This window comes from Ischnura elegans, chromosome 5, assembly GCF_921293095.1.
Source record: "Ischnura elegans chromosome 5, ioIscEleg1.1, whole genome shotgun sequence".
Classification (NCBI taxonomy): domain Eukaryota; kingdom Metazoa; phylum Arthropoda; class Insecta; order Odonata; family Coenagrionidae; genus Ischnura; species Ischnura elegans.
In genome coordinates, this window is record NC_060250.1 from 59443686 (window position 1) to 59459933 (window position 16248).

The 16248-nt window shown below is 35.6% G+C and overlaps 1 protein-coding gene across 2 annotated transcripts; it reads right to left on the reverse strand.

Moving 5' to 3' along the window:
- Window positions 1-1390: 1390 nt before the first annotated feature.
- LOC124158951 (sulfotransferase 1C4-like) lies at window positions 1391-15636 on the reverse strand. Of its 2 annotated transcripts, none has more exons than XM_046534387.1 (8): window positions 15466-15636; window positions 11566-11770; window positions 10601-10700; window positions 7538-7733; window positions 4858-4984; window positions 4669-4763; window positions 3665-3845; window positions 1391-2207 (listed from the first exon to the last, which is right to left on the reverse strand). In XM_046534387.1, the coding sequence occupies exons 2-8, from the start codon at window positions 11768-11770 to the stop codon at window positions 2095-2097; spliced, it is 1017 nt and encodes a 338-aa protein (XP_046390343.1). In that variant the 5' UTR covers window positions 15466-15636; the 3' UTR covers window positions 1391-2094. The 2 variants fall into 2 exon arrangements, with proteins under 2 accessions (XP_046390343.1, XP_046390344.1); XM_046534388.1 differs by lacking the exon at window positions 15466-15636 and adding an exon at window positions 12830-12977.
- Between the last annotated feature and the right edge of the window lie 612 nt (window positions 15637-16248).

The window sequence follows — 16248 nt, forward strand, 5'->3', positions numbered from 1 at the left end:
CATCGCACCATTCCATAATATCTATTTCCATGATTTTCTGCCGTCGCGTTTTCCAACACTGAATGCGTACGTGAAATAAAGCAACTGCCAATCAGCGACGGGACCAAATGCATATTGGGGAGACGCCATTGAGCGTTATGATAACGAGCATATTAAACATCAAGGACGCCTAAAATGACCGTGTGATGTAGAAAATGATGGCTTCAGCAATCATTTTCCCTGTCATTGATAATTTAAGCTGACATGTTTACTCGACTAAAGCGTGAAGAATGACCGTGTAATACTGGCGCATTCTTGATATACGTCCGTTGGGAGAGGACCCATCAATCCTCCTCTCTGTCTTTTTTCGTGACGTATTTTTGAAACTTAAGCCACCATCTGGAAATATCCTGTGTATATAAAATTATAGACCAAGCCTTTGCCAAGATTTTCCGATATCTTAAAATTTACTCTGGTAATTTATAAATTGTAAAAGTTTTATGTTTGTTATGAGCAAAAATTGTGTATTTTATACTCTCTGAAAATATCTTGTAATGTCCTGTGTATGTAAAATTATAGACCAATCCTTTGCCAAGATTTTCCGATATCTTAAAATTTACTCTGGTATTTTATCAATTGTAAAAGTTTTATATTTGTTATGAGCAAAAATTGTGTATTTTATACTCTCTGAAAATTTCAGGATGGTAAGTTACGTTTTTAAAAAGCAATATGTCATGAAGTAAGGCAAAATACTACCGGTTGACTCGGAGTTATACGTTCTATTGTAATAATGTAAATCACCAATAATTATTAATTTCTACCATACGAAAGATATGGCAATGATTTTTTAAATCTTTATAATCACTTTCACCGTTGAGATTTTATTTTCATGGCATAGTTCGGTGGTGGATACATATGGGGGGCGCGCGTCCCCCCTAGCGGGTCCGCCCGCATTGCCAAACAATGCAGAACCACAGCTGTAATTTTTTAATATCATAAAATGGCACTGTCTTGTGTCTGTGTATTATCAGTTTAAATATAAATTTATTAAAATTTGAATGTGATCTGCTTATTTTTTTATTACGATAAAAGGAAAGGTATCTCGAGATATCTTTTGCGCCCCCTTTTGAGTTTTTTCTGTATCCGCCTCTGGCATAGTTAGCTGTGTTTTTTCATAATTTTATATAATGCTTTATATTCGTGCTGAAGTCTGATCTAGGTGTAAGTACATACATAAGTAATTTATCAATATTATTCAGGAATCTTAATAGCCTGTCTATTTAAATAACTGTAGCCCAATATTTAAAAATGGGAAAGAACTAGCTTATCACCCATGATTTTTTGGTGCTTCAGTTATGACTCCCAGGGAAAATTTATATTGTTGAGGGAAAATTTGGAATGAAACGATTGGTTGATGAATTATATAAATTTTATTTCATAGTTTAAATTAAGTTAACTTAAACAGATATTGAGACAAACACATTTCCGTTGAATAAATTATTTCGTACACATGTTAGCGAGTACCTACAGCTTATTCTTGAAATATAACGATGGGACAGTGACTTGGCAATTTTATTATCCTGACCCGTTATGAGGGGAATCATAGGATGGCTCTCTCTAACAAGTGCTATATTTGACACCTTTGTCAGCCAGTATATGACACCGTAAAACCATTTGCTTGTTCGTGTCAGTCGGAGCCTGCCTCGCAGCGGAAGCATTAGTTCCATGTCTCCGTTGGCCAGTCGAAAAAAAAAGAATAACTTTCTGCGAAAAGGTTTCCCGTTGAGTGGCTGGTTTGGGTTGGAGTGGTTTCTCATCATGGGTTCTATGATAGAACCCGTGAATTTCATCTCCGATGCCGGCTTGAAGAGCTTGACTACCTTTCATCCACAAAATGAAGATCAGGAAGGGAATGGCGACGACATATTGAATGATGTGATACCCGTAAGAGTGTATACCTGTGCTCCTTTTTTTTCGAGGGCGCTCATGAAATTTCATTTCGTATTAAAGCTTCTAGGCGGAAGTGTTTTTTTGTAAGAGTAAGTAAGTATCTTGGCAACTGCTCCTTCGTTCTCTAGCTTGGGAACTCTGGGACAGGCTACATGAGGAGAGTCATCATATCTCATACTGGAACCTGAGATCGGTGTATCTCTCATGCTCTTTTATCCATTTGTCTGCCTTTGCGTTCAGTTCTGCGGAGAATTCATTTTTCCACCCTCCACTTTTGCCTGAAAAATGTTTGTTTTTGTGTTAAAATATTGCAATACTGACGTCAACTTTTAACATGCGATATACTTGAGTTCAAGTTTATTTAATTATAATTATTATTAGTAAAATAAGTTATAAGTCGATCATTCGGTCGGGTGGTAACATAGATTGGTTACAAGTTTACCCAAATTAGTACATATTTAAAGTAATCGGTTATAATTCACAGTGTCCGGCGATATATAGTGGAAATGTTTTATATTCATGAGGATAAAATAAAATGGTTAACTTCCACACACTTTTTTATTAACAAACTACCGACCCGGTTTCGACACGTAATGTCACCTTGATAATGACATTACGTGTCGAAACCGGGTCGGTAGTTTGTTAATAAAAACGTGTGTGGAAGTTAACCATTTTATTTTATCCTCATGAATTATCGGTTATAGTTTACTCATATTAATACATGATTCTAAATGAGTAAAAAAAACAAATACTTGGATAAAAATAAAAACAAGTAACACAATATAAAAATTAACCCAAACATAATAAAACATACAAAGTAAAAAGACCCTTGCCATTCAACGTTATTTAACTTTCTCATTTAAGGGACTTAAGATTTCGCGGAGAGGTTTGAAAAACTACCTTGGGAAGACCATTCCAATCCTCTACGTGCAGGTGCAGGAAAGAATATTTCACGAATTTTCCTATTGCATTATAATGCCTATTCAATCGTTCTCATGAAGTATAAGCGAATTCATGGGATTATTTCTGTTTTGACTAACCAGCCGTGTGAAGTGGAAGACTGCGGCATGAAATGGTTTTTTATATGAAACAGACATTATAAAGCTGATGTAAAGGCTAGTTTGATAAGGTAGGTAAGGAAGATCATACGGTTAGTTATGAAAAGGGTGCGTGATTTAATACATTCATGTGAGGTTGGCTAGTTCCTCTTAGAAGATTATAAACTTGATGTTTAAAACTAATTATAATTTACCGAAAAATATAGTTTTTAAACGAAGAAAATGTGTTAATTGAAATTGAGAAAATATTCATTGTTCAAATGGAAGTAATTCAATTCTCATTACAGTGAAATTTGTTTTGTTTCCTATGTAAATTCTTCGTTGAGATGAACGACGTTTCCTCTTTTCCACTTTGCTTTGCTAGTGATCATAGTTTTGGCAAATGATTATCAGCAAACTGGTTCTTGATAATGACTGTCATTTGTCGAAACCATATAGGAAATGTATACATGGAGAGATTTACTTTTGATGCATTAATATGGATATTTGGAAGGCAGGATTAATGTGATTTTGTTTAGTCAGAATAAAGTAATGAATACTCTTGGAACGGGCCTCAATTAAGTGCACGCTTGGGAAGCCCTCTTGTACACCACCATTTATTACTTTTATTTAGGACTCTGACGAATATTTTGGTTAAAACTATAAAATGGGGGGTGATACACTTTGGTTTACTCTACCTTGACGAATGAATCCTGGTTTTGTGTCGTCAGAAACTCCTTTCAACCTACTGTTAGGCACTATTGATGTGTTTTTGCGGAAATTATCTATTGCTAAATGATTGCACAAATCGGCCATCTGCTCATCATTGACGGTCTTCTTAAGAAAAACAGCAACCCTACGAATTACTGATGGCAAATCCTGAAAATTAAGAGCTAGAATTAAGTAAATGCCATTTTGTTTTTTTTTTAAGACTAAGATCGCTCAATAATTTGCAGTGTGCATAAACAGAATATATTCAACCTTGCAGTTGTGAGTTCAGACATTCTCCAACACTACATGATGGCAGTCGTACAACGAGACACTCAGGCTAGTTCTTATGGATATTAGTAAAATTTACTTAGAAATTAAATGAGCTCATCATTAAAGTAAGTTTTGGAATTCACATGAAGCATTAACCACTCAATTATACCATTAAGAGTTTAGCTGTAACTAGTGAATTAAGTGCGTCTCTGATATGCCCTTATCATTTTCTTCGACGCAAGTTAACTAATTCTTTATACTTACTACGCAAATAAATAAAACAGTCTTCAATGGGAAAAGTTTTACATTTAGCTGCTGTTATCATGGTTAAATAAGCTGATAAATTCTTCAAACAGAATAGCCATGGTTTAAAAATATGAATAATAAATCATTGGAGGAAGAGTTCTCGGGTTTCCAGCCGGGTCCAAGGGTTTTTCTGCACCGACGTTTCGAAGGCTAAGTCTGCTATCGTCTTCAGGGTTTCACCATCATCATCATTAGTCAACAATCCTAGTTTCACCCTGAAGACGATGGCAGACTTAGCCTTCGAAACTTCGGTGCAGAAAAACCCTTGGACCCGGCTGGAAACCCGAGAACTCTTCCTCCAGTCTATTCGCCGGGAAAACCTTAGATCCTTCAATAAATTATTGATTGATATTTTAGATATAATTACGAATAATCGTCTGGGGTAAGTTGTGAGGTGAGAACTGTAAAAAGAGACCTTCTGCATGTCCTCGTAGAACAGAAAAAGCACATTTGGATGATTCCTCATCTTCCATCCTTCTTCGACGTGGCTCCAGTAGGGGGCCCACAGGACTGGGAGGAAAATTACAATGAAACATGAGCGAGTGTTTGTATTCCACGCAGTCACATTTAATTGCTTGCATAGCGTGGACGAGACGGGACTTACCCAAATCTCTGTGGAAAAGGTCGAAGTATTTTTCGAAATCTCCAACGTACCCGATGGGAAGAAAGTTGGCGTTCTGATAGTAGCAGGAAACTGCGACATCTTTAGGATTTCTTGCCACGTAAATTGCCTGAGGGAAACAAAGAGGGAGCAAAAGGGAAATAAATGAGTGGAATCCCGAATGAGGCAGAAGAAATGGCGGATAGGATAGTGAGGTCGTGCCATGCTTGTCTTGTAAATTTTGTCCCCCCCTTCTTTTTTTTCCACTTATGAAATGTGAAAAGCCTTTTTTTTTGGCGAGAATAAGTGCCATATTTAAGGAATTCGGATACAATTTGTGGAACATGGTTTTCAATTACATTAAATCCTCAAATCCTCGCGTAATTTTTTGTGAAAGTGATAGATTACTTGCTTCTGTCAGCTGGAGGAGAATATTACAGAATACACTTTTTTGCTGCTTAAGGTGCGAAAGCCCTTGCATACATGGGCATTTTTACCGTTGGATTTTTTTCTCTTGCAGCGCACATGAACAGTTTAACCCTTTCTAACCCAGAGCTGCTTCTGGGAGAAATCGAATTTCAACATTTTTCACCATGAGAACTTGAAAAATTTGCTCTCAATCACCATAATCGTGGCAGCTAAATACCTCGTCATTGCAGTTTACATCACAAAATAATACGTAGTTTAGATATTTCCTAAACTGAGCAGAAAATTTACACATTTGTGATGTTGCTTAGAAGAAACATTGGGCTATGAAGGGTTAAAAGGATAAAGTGAATGAAATATTATTATTAAAGAACTCTACCGGTTTAGGTGGGTTTACATGGGCCAATAGCAAATTAATTCGGCCGTCCTCCCTCCCATAATGGTCCCTATATTCGCAATGACACCCTTTCATTTTATCTATAAATATTGCTGGTAGTGCAGGGGAACAATTTTGGTACTGTTAACTACAGGTCATCGATAATATCAGGGTGCGCAGGTATTCGACCACTATCAGATTATCAAGTCAACTGTGTTTTCGAAGTGAACTGAGTAGCGCCCGTTGTACATATTCAATGCGGAAACGAGCCTAAAAAATGATTTTAACCGTCCGTTACTACTGACGATCACCGAATCGGAACAAACGAATGAAATATTTTTTACAGTGAATTATTTCGTAATTAAGTAAAAGTAAAAATTCTGTAATGAATGCGGATGTATAGAGGTCATCTCTGCAAGCGATTTTTACGCTAGAACTGGCCTCATGATTCGTATTCGAATCCCGTATCGGAAAGAGCTTGAGATATAAATAGTTACGTTTTTTTATCTCATTGTTATTGCTCATTTTTATAGATAACAAAAACGAAACATGAACTTTCTTAACCCTTTCACGGTAAGTGACTTGGAAAGTTGCTAATATTTCTACGACCTTGGCCCTGCGCAAAAATTTACCCATCTCGCTTCCCGGCAAAACTTCATGACGCCAGTCTTTTCGAATGGGTGGAACATTTCACGTAAATTTGCGTCGTCAGTTCTCGAGATTTGGTTTAAAATAATTTTCATACATGTCACTATTTATCACGAATGAAACTGCAGTTTCGGGTGAGTGCGAACCACCCCATCACAACCACGACCCCCATTTTCGCGAGAGTAAGTTGAAAGAGAAGGCTATCGCAGACTCTTGTTTTTTCTCCTATCTTTATCTGTACCCGATTTTGTATGTCTCCCTTCACCCACCTCCTCTGCAACGTAAGAAATTGGTAACACTAAATACCTTCCTTCTCGCAACCAAGGAAAATAAAAAAATAAGAACTTCTTTGCTTTGGCAGTTGCATGGTATATACAAGGTGTGATAAAATAACAGGACTGATTTTATTCTGCGCAAACCGTTCAGCGCATCGAAACGAAAAAAGTGAATCATTTTGCGACATATCTGACGACTAAAACGAGAGTTGTTTCCAACATGGAAAACATGCTACGGATACCTTTTGGAATGATTCAGAAAGCCTTTGTCAATGAAGCTGTGAGTCGAAACCATTGTTTTGAGTGGTACAGTCGTTTTAAACCTCGACAGATAAAGATTAGCGAATGGGGCGGCCTTCCACATCGACAGACCCCAACCATGCCAAATGTGTGAACGATTTGGTGCGGGACGTTTGACACTGTTGATTGAAATAGATGTTACAGATGTATGCAAAGAAGTGAACATAAGTTTTGGATCCTGCCAGACAATTTTGATAGACATTTCGGTTATGACGCGCGTCGCATCGAAATTCGTCCCTCATGATGGTGTTTTAACCGGTAACGCGCCAGGTCACACACTGATCGTGGCTGAGTTATTTTTGCTAAAACCAGAACTTACGTGATCCACGTCACCCTGCGCCACCCTACATTCCACATTTTTTTGTTTCCAAAGTTAAAGTCAACCTTGAAATGGCACGGACTCGACTCTATTGCGGACATTTAAACTAATTGTACGGCGGATCTGAAGAGGATCCCTAAGGTGGCTTAACATGCAGGGTTCGAGAGCTGGAAGAGACATTGGAAAAGGTGTCTCGTTAGCCAAGGCATGTATTTCGTGGGTGACAAGTTCGATTAAGCTGTATCCGTCGAAATGAGCAAGGTATAAAATCAGTCCGGTCTTTTTTGATCACACCTTGTATTACCCGCTCAAATGTAACTAATTATGTACTTTATTTACCTTGCACGTATCCAGCAGTTTGGGTGGCAGGAGGCTGAATGGCAGATGTGTCTTGATGTGCCTCGGCGATGCATTTTTTTCCACGTTTTTATACTCACCATCTAAGATACATCTAAGCGCATCCGCTTCTTCCTTGCTCATGTTGTTCATTTTAATGATATCTTCTAGATAGTAATCAGGCGTAATGATGCTGCCACTAGAATTGATAGCAATTTAGAAGGTTTTATTTAGTTAGAATTTGCACTTACTTGACCATTTACCATTCTAAATGATTAAAAGACTTTTTATTCTTACAATTTAAACTAGGTGGATGTATAGTATACGCTTAAGGCGTAATATCTGTGATAATTAACCGTAAGTCGAAAGCTCACAAAAGTCTCCTGAATGGTTTCTACAAATGTACCAAGTAGCGTTATGACGAGGAATATCGGGCTGGATTTATTTAAATTCTTTTCTATCAATACCAGACTTCTTAGGGTTCACCCAATGCATTAGTTAGGTCTTTCTTGGATGAAACTCTGACAGTTTAATGAATGATTTTAATGAAATATGATCTGAAATTTTAATGCGGACGTGAAGTACAATTATTTAGTGTACTTAGAGGCACTTTCACCGTATTGAATGGGCTTTTTTTAGAAACAGTTTATTTTTATCAAACCACTGAATGAAATTCTCGTGCTATTGCGAGCTTTACACTATTTATATTTCACGAATTATTGTTCCGTTGGGTTGAAAATTGTGGACGATGAGCCTTCTATATTTCCCATCAAATGACCGTTTGTTTCGTTTCATACATAATTGAGCATTTAGAAATTCAATCAATCTATTTATTTACGTTTAAGGCAGTTAAATCGCCTCGGTAATAGTTAGAGGAATTTGATGAAACTTTGGTCACATATTCTTTGAAAGACTCACTTTAAATGATCCAAAGAAAAGAGGAATCTAAATATGCCGTTTTTGGGATATTTGCCGGAAAATAAATATTAAATTAACATGGGCTCTTACGAAGAAATACGTTTTTTTTTCGAGCTAGCGCAGCTGTTTGTAACAAGACGTTGTTGAGACGGCACTTAAAACAATTAGAACAAATATTTTGTGGCGAATCTAAATGTGTGCGGGAATGTATAAGTTTATGATGAAATAAGAAAGATATTTGGTATAAACTGCCTGAAACTGGCAAGATAGCACGGTACCAACATCGCAAAACGAAAACCACTACTCCGACTACGCCTAAATTAGGCAAGTATGTTCAGTTTCCCGGCTTTTACACACGTCTAACATATCTTTTGTTTATAAATAAATAAATTTTTAAAAGGATTTTCCACCTAGATTGTGAATATTTAGTGAAGCAGTTTTGAAACTAGTCAAGTTGACCACTGTAAATACAATTTAATTAACGTAAAAATAAAAAAATAAAAAAAATTAAAATAAAATAATTTAAATAATAAAATAAAATAATAAATATTATTAAAATAAAATAAAATTAAAAAAATAAAATAATAAAACAGTTAAACAATTTAACTACTAAAAAAATTAATAATAATTAAATTATTTTAATAATTATAGTAATTAAATAATTTTTGACGTTTTCATTGTGCTAAGGTGCAAAATCGCACTCGCATTTTATTCCTATTTACGTTTTCTTTTGTGTAATTTTTTGTCGGCGACTCTTTTGCGTAAATAATAGGCAGCCAGATTACATCTCTTGATTTCAGCCGATGCCGCTCTGCCTTAATCTGCCTCATTATCGTTAGACCTAGGCATATAAATAGTGGAATACTGTTGTGAGAGGTGAATATTGTCTTTGGAATTAAAATGAGATTCTCAATTGTTCAGTCGGAGTGGAATTCGACAGGAGCAAACCTTTTCCAATGATAATTTTAACCTCAATTTGGAGCTCCAAATGAAACTTATCTGGCGCAGAAAAGTTTCTCGGGTTTTCCACCGGTTGATGTTCTCCATGTCTCCCGACGTTTCGATCGGCGACTTGCTGTTCATCCTCAGGGACCTAAGATCACACGGAACTTATCTGCTTTCAATGTATATCTGTTTTGAACCAAATACCTATAGATGCTGGGAGATTATGAGGAAGCTAAATAGCCTATCATTCCTAATTTTATTCATGGTGTTGCCTTTTTAATGAAAGTTAACAGTTTTCATCTCACTTTGTAAGTGAGCATTAGGAATTATTGTCGAATATGAAATTAATTCTTATAAAATATTTCAGTAATTCTTTGTGTATTTCAGCAAATTTCCTTGACTAATTTAAAGGTTCAGTTAAGATGATTTCCATTTTTGCAGATTCTCAATCAAAAGCAAATAAATTTCCCACGTATTTTCTTCATGGTATATAATATCAACCGCATTAATTAATATATCAACCGCATTAATCTTATTACAATTGTTTAAGCTTATTTTAAGAGCATATATACGACTGGAATACAATTTAATCGTTAATAAAATCCTCAAGATTTGGAAGATTTACTCCATGTGTAATTTTACGTATAAAAAGGTCGCGTGATTGTAAATATGTGGGATAATATTTGATCTTAATTGATGTGTACTCGAGATAATTTATGCTATCTTATGCTTTGTGGAGTCCTAGAGCTGACGCTGGCTATATGTTTAAGCCTATACATTTCGAGGGTAACTATTTTCAAAAGTTTTTTTTTAGGTTTGAATGCTCATAACTGATGCTTAGAAAACTTCATGCTAAAAAAATGTATTGAACAATTTTAGTAAAATATTTTACGCTTAAGAAATAGTATTCGTAAATTTAAGGGTTTCATCAGCGTCTTAAAATAAAATCCGTAACGGCTCGGTATTAGAATAAAAATTTATTACTGTTTTTTGATTTTAATGCCAATTGATATTCTGGAACGATAGATTTCCACAGCAGCTATTGAATAAATTTTCGAAAAAAGTATTTTTGTTTATTTGAAGAAAAATATTTCTCCACTCCCGTCGAGAGAATCCGGGATGTTTCTGTGTTAGCAAGCATTTGTCATATAAATACTTTTAGTGTTGTAAGAATTATTAGCATGATTATTCTGGCGGACTTACTCAATGAATGGGAACCTCTTCCTAAATTGTATGGATTTCGCTTTTTCAAAATCGCAGTCATTGTTTATGAGCCATACCATTTCCTGCGTCCAAGTGGTTCCTGAAAAAAAGGGAGAAGAATTACTTAGGAATATTTTTCATTAATTTGAGAATACTTGAGATTCAATAAGTTTTGGCTGTGGGAAATCGTTAAGATTGCGATATCCACACGCCTTCTTCATTCAGACATAGGAAACTGAAATACGTTTCGTAACTTAATCAACCTTTTAGAAGTTATTTACCTCAATCGTGCGATTATTAATTCATCGTGAATATGTGTTCAAGAAAAGTGCGATAAAACGAATTTTGAAGTGGAATAGATCGTGCTCTGCTTCTAAGTGATGATTTAATATCGTTTATCATTTGTCATTGAACCACAAGGTGTGTATATCCTATTCAAATCCCCAGATTTGGAATTTACGGCACAATTTTACTGTCCGGTTTATTTTGACAGGCCATATTCATTCCCCAGTAAAGGGATAATTTGACAAATGGTGATCACTTAAAAATTAACATGCAACAATGGCACTTGTACTAGCCAGGTGGGATGGTAAATGAAGGTGCCGAAAAGCATTATGTGGACCCGGAATTCATGCCTCTGGGACTGAATAAGTAACTTTATCAAACTGTGGCGTAGCCAACGGGGTATCCGTGACCCCCCCCCCCCCCCGAAATATAAAAACACAGTTAATTTCCTTCACAAAAGAAAACAAAATATTGAAAAATCATGAATTTACAGAATATTTCTTTAACAATATAGTTTTTTCGATTATGAAAAGTGTTAAAATTAGTTAAAAACCCATTCATTACTTAGTACCCTGTTTTATTTTTTAATTCACCCCTGGTTTTGGACCTCCCCCGGACGAAATTCCTGGCTACGCTCTTGATATCAAAGTATAATGTTCATATTTTCGGCTGCGAATCACCTGATCTTGGAAATGTAACGACCCACACGTCGTCTGGTCTCAGCTCAAGGTTATATATTCCGGCTGCTTGCTGGCGGTACTTCGGGCACAGCAAATATTTCTTGGGGCCAGCCTGGACGTATTTTTCCTTTTCTGCCCTGAAGCTGGACCACATTTCCCGGTTCACTTCGTCCGGCGCGTCAGTTATCTCGAATGGGAGAGACATCTGTGAATAAAATCATCGACAGTCTATTAGTATTTGAATACAAGAATCCAGGGAAAAATGCTAAACCTCTATAGGGTTTAATTTTGCCACAATCTTAGAAACCTTAATTTGTTCCTTCCTAGCGATATCCGGGTCTGCTTCTTTGAAAGTGATTATTTTTCTAAGTTTTTTTAAAACTAAACCCTAGAAATATCCTGTATGATCTTAAAGCTATCAAGTTAAAAATATGACCACAAACCAATTTTCAGCTAAATTACGCTGTTTCAAATCGTTGTCTACCTTTTAGTATATCAAGTAGAAACCTGTTAATGCACTCAAAACCATCCACGGCCCATACCACTTCCATTAAGAAAAGAAACGATTCGGCTTAAGGGTATCGGATTTTAAAATAAATTTCTCTGTAGGTATATATTAATCTAAAAATAAATGCCCCATGGCCGTTTGTCACACAAAAATTGTGCCTTTTGGCACTTATAATATTTCCCCTTTTATCGAAAAATAAAATCTTGCCGAATCATTGACTTTTCTTGCATCTATTCTCCCTGTCGTCGTAAAAACATGATTTTGGGTCACTTTAAAGCTATCACTATGCTAAAGGCATTTGATATCAATAAATTCAATGAATAAAGGATAAAATTGATTTTCGAAAAAAAATTATTTTACTCAATGCTGTATTGCTGTTGGATTAAAGTCTGGCAGTTAAGTTCAGGTGTATTTTTCTTCCTTGCACTTAGGTGCTGATAGCCCAATCGCACATTGAATTAAGTAAAATCAAAATTTCCCCGGTGTTTGTTATAGTTATAGCTCGTCGTACTAAGTTCAGTATACGGCACTACCATGGTTAAAAATTTTCAACATCACCTGTATTTGTCAGTGAAAAATATTTATTAGAAACTGCTCAGAATGTAATGTATTGTGAAAATTTCTGATTTGGCGATGAAAGGTTACATCACTTATCTAATCGAGATATGTGGTGAATGTATTGCAACGTCGCGAAATCCCTTACTCTAAACACCGTCTCAAGTACAGGTGAAAAAATTGCGTATTGCTAGTCGTTACCTCTTAGGAAATAGGTGCTGTTCTTCCGTTACCCAAATAATGTTATTCTGTGATATGAATGAAGAACGTAGCTATTATTTCCATCTGAAGTTATTTACGTGGTGGTAACTACGACCGATCGTGGTGGGATCTCAAACGGAATGATACCTGAGCCTTACGAGTCAAACTCAGGGTGGTCTCAACCACTAACAAACAGGAAGGTGGAATCTTTGTACAAAGCTAGTCAATGGCCTTGGTGATAGCAAGTGGCATTTTTATTGAGCAATATTTGGTGTACATCTTCGTAGAGAGATTAAAAATCGGCTGTGTGTGTCCAGATAACGTGTGAATATATGGTTACAAAAAATACCATTTCTCTTTTTCTCGGCTGTTCCTACTCCTCGCATTCTCTACCTTCGTTTCTTTGCATTGAAATGTACATTATTCAATTTTACTCGATGTATTTGGATCTATTGGATCACTGGGCATTATATTTTGACGCTATCACAGTCTATTTCTATTGCGTTTGGGATAGATACGCTATGCAACTCAAAAACGCCTCTGAGTAATGTATCGAGGATTTGATGGAATACCCTATAAACTCATTAATTTTCCACAATGCAAAGAATGTCTAAAATATAATTGATATTGAATTATCGTCCTGAAAAACTAAGCTGATTCACTCAAGGTTCTTTTATTCACCCACGAGGTTCTGTTATTTCGTGGCGGTGGCATATTTGATACATAATTAATTGGTTTCGAAGCACATAATTCTTGATAAGCATTTATGGTCATAATGAATTCTTATCGTAAAAAAACTCTCTTTTGTAAAAATAAATTTTATACTAAATCGAGGTCCTCTGTGTTCCCTGAAGCAAATAGGTATTTGGCATGTGCCATTGGTGAGTTATCTCGCAAATATCTTCCTTTTCAATCTTATCCAATGAGTACATTTAATACTCTCAGGTTATTTCATTTGGCCGGTTCATAATGCAACTGAGTTTTAGAAGTAATATGCATACGCTGGATTAACAGATATATAAGATGATATATTCCATTTAAACATTGATGAATTAAATTGAAAAATTTACTTCAGAGAATTCCAGTATTTCAGATGAGAATGGGTTGCTATGTTGCAAAAATATTGCTTAGTATTTACCTGAGACAAATCTTTCAATGGAGATGAAAAGGGTCTATTGATACAATTCCTTGTTTTTTTAGAATAATGCAGAGAATATAAACCATCCTCTATTACGTATTTAAAGTTATAACTTGAGATATAAAATAATTACAGGGTAATTATTTTCTGAGCGTTTAGGGATGAGGTCAAATGAGACAGGGTCTTACGCTGAGGCACACCATATTCTTGTATTATGTTTAACTAACTGTAAAATAATGGAAAATTATTATAATAACTTCGGTAACAAATAATTAACACATATTAGTAGAACTTGACGAACTTTTTACAGTTTCTGATAAATAATGTAATTCCTCAACATTCGCTATGTATACAATTATGCGTATATGCCTTTTTTCAACCACAACTCGTAAAAATATTAAATAACAATTTTCATTCTAGTTTATCGACAACGTTTATAACGGAGCACACTTTAACGCTAGGATGAAACTGGCCTTATTCCTTCACGAATTCAAATAATTTATAGTCACCGATATAAAAATTGAACTATAATTACGAGTTAAAATTTATTCCACGTTACACTACCATTTCTTCCTCTACTATTATTCAATACGCCTAAAATTGTTCGGCTAACTAAAATATCTATGCTATTAATTTATCATAGTGGATAATTTGGTGTTTATTATTCCAAGCCTAATTCAATTTCCCCTTAAAGCTATGATTCGATATTATAAATATTTGACTGTTTCTATCGAGGTTTGTTAGTTGTGTTATAAGCAACGCATTGCACAGAAAATGTGTCGTTAGTCGGTGATTACCCTCTCCTTGACGAGGACTGTTAAAATTTTAAACTGATCAGTTACTTCCCTTTAAAATACCACAATTGTTGCTTACATTACCGTGTTTAAGTAAGCTGGGTAAGGACATCACTGTTAAATGTCGATATTTACAATCATAAAATCGACAGCTATTTTAAGACAATTGTATCCTGAGTACTTTTTTCTCTCTTTTCATATTTGAAGTATTGAATCTTTTACGCAAGAGGAGATTCAATAAAACTCTAAAAATATTATAAATTGATGAGGTTTTGTGTTGCATTGACATTTATTATTGACATAATTCGAATATTCCCGCGATTTTACGTTGCTTGAGAGTTTTCATTTTCGATGCCATAACCACCACCGACTACAACGCGACACCGCCACACCGCGACACCGCTGTAACAAGAGGAGCTCTTACGACTTCGTTGAGGCAGTCGCCATAGAGGGCAGCACCTCCTGGATAGTGAGTTTATTCCTCGACCGGTAACTGGATTCTGCTGGATTCCGAATTTGGCAGACAGCAGATACGTTAAGTGCGTACGTAGGAATGAAAGTTCTGCTTGTTCTGCTTTTTGACATGCATACACTTGTGCGCAAATATTCCCAGAGCTAACCTGGTGAAGTGTGCGACTTTGAAATTGATTGACAGGGAGTAGAGTATAAATAAAACTTCTATGCGAATATATTTTTCTACTTACTTTTACTCCTGGTTCCAATGCGATGCTACACTCCAGTCGAGGAAGGCAGAACTGAGGCTATTTGGCGGAGAGGGGGGCGTGGCGATGCTTAGGCAATATATCTGCAAAAGTGGGGGATGCCTCCTCGTTCCTCGGGTTTCACTGGCTTGTGGTCCAACTTTTGCGCGATTCGGCGCGTCCATATTTGATACCCTGCGCGACCTATTTTCAAGTATGTTGCGTATGATTCGTCCGGATACGACCGGAAAATTCTGGCAGCGCCCAGTAAGACTTTCTAAAACAATTCAAGTTGCCATCATTATTTACTGGAGCCGCAGTAATTAGAATATAAAATTTTAAAATTATTTTTTTAATCAATCAATGTAAATTAAATTTATCAAAGCAATTTTGTTTTCATTAAGATTGAATAAAATTTGTTAATTTTAAAATGAGTTACCATTACCGACCAAATTGATCAAATTTTCTTGATTCAGTTCAATTCTGTATCCCTGTATTTTCTGTTCAATTCACAATGTTGTAATATTTTTTATTCAAATTGAGAAATTATCACTTCAAGCTTCCACCCACCCCCCACTACCCTTAATTGCTAAGGAGGTCTCAAACTTGAACAAAGAAGTTTTTTACGATAAAATTCAACGTTTTTGTTAGTTTCTTTACACTATATGCATAATCTGTGTAAAAATAATTCATAAAAAATAAATATAATAGAAGTTTCATATGATAAAAGAAAACTTGATGCTTTTTTGAAGGGGTTATTCGAAAAAGTTATTTTAGAGTTAAGTA

Excerpts from the sequence above, each read along its gene's own strand:
- LOC124158951 (XM_046534387.1), bottom strand. The coding sequence starts at position 11,770 with ATGTCTCTCCCATTCGAGATAACTGACGCGCCGGACGAAGTGAACCGG. Across the intron at positions 7,734-10,600 it reads AAGAGGTTCCCATTCATTGA|TGGCAGCATCATTACGCCTG; the intron begins GTAAGTCCGCCA and ends TATCAATTCTAG. Across the intron at positions 4,985-7,537 it reads AACTGCTGGATACGTGCAAG|GCAATTTACGTGGCAAGAAA; the intron begins GTAAATAAAGTA and ends TGTTTCCCTCAG.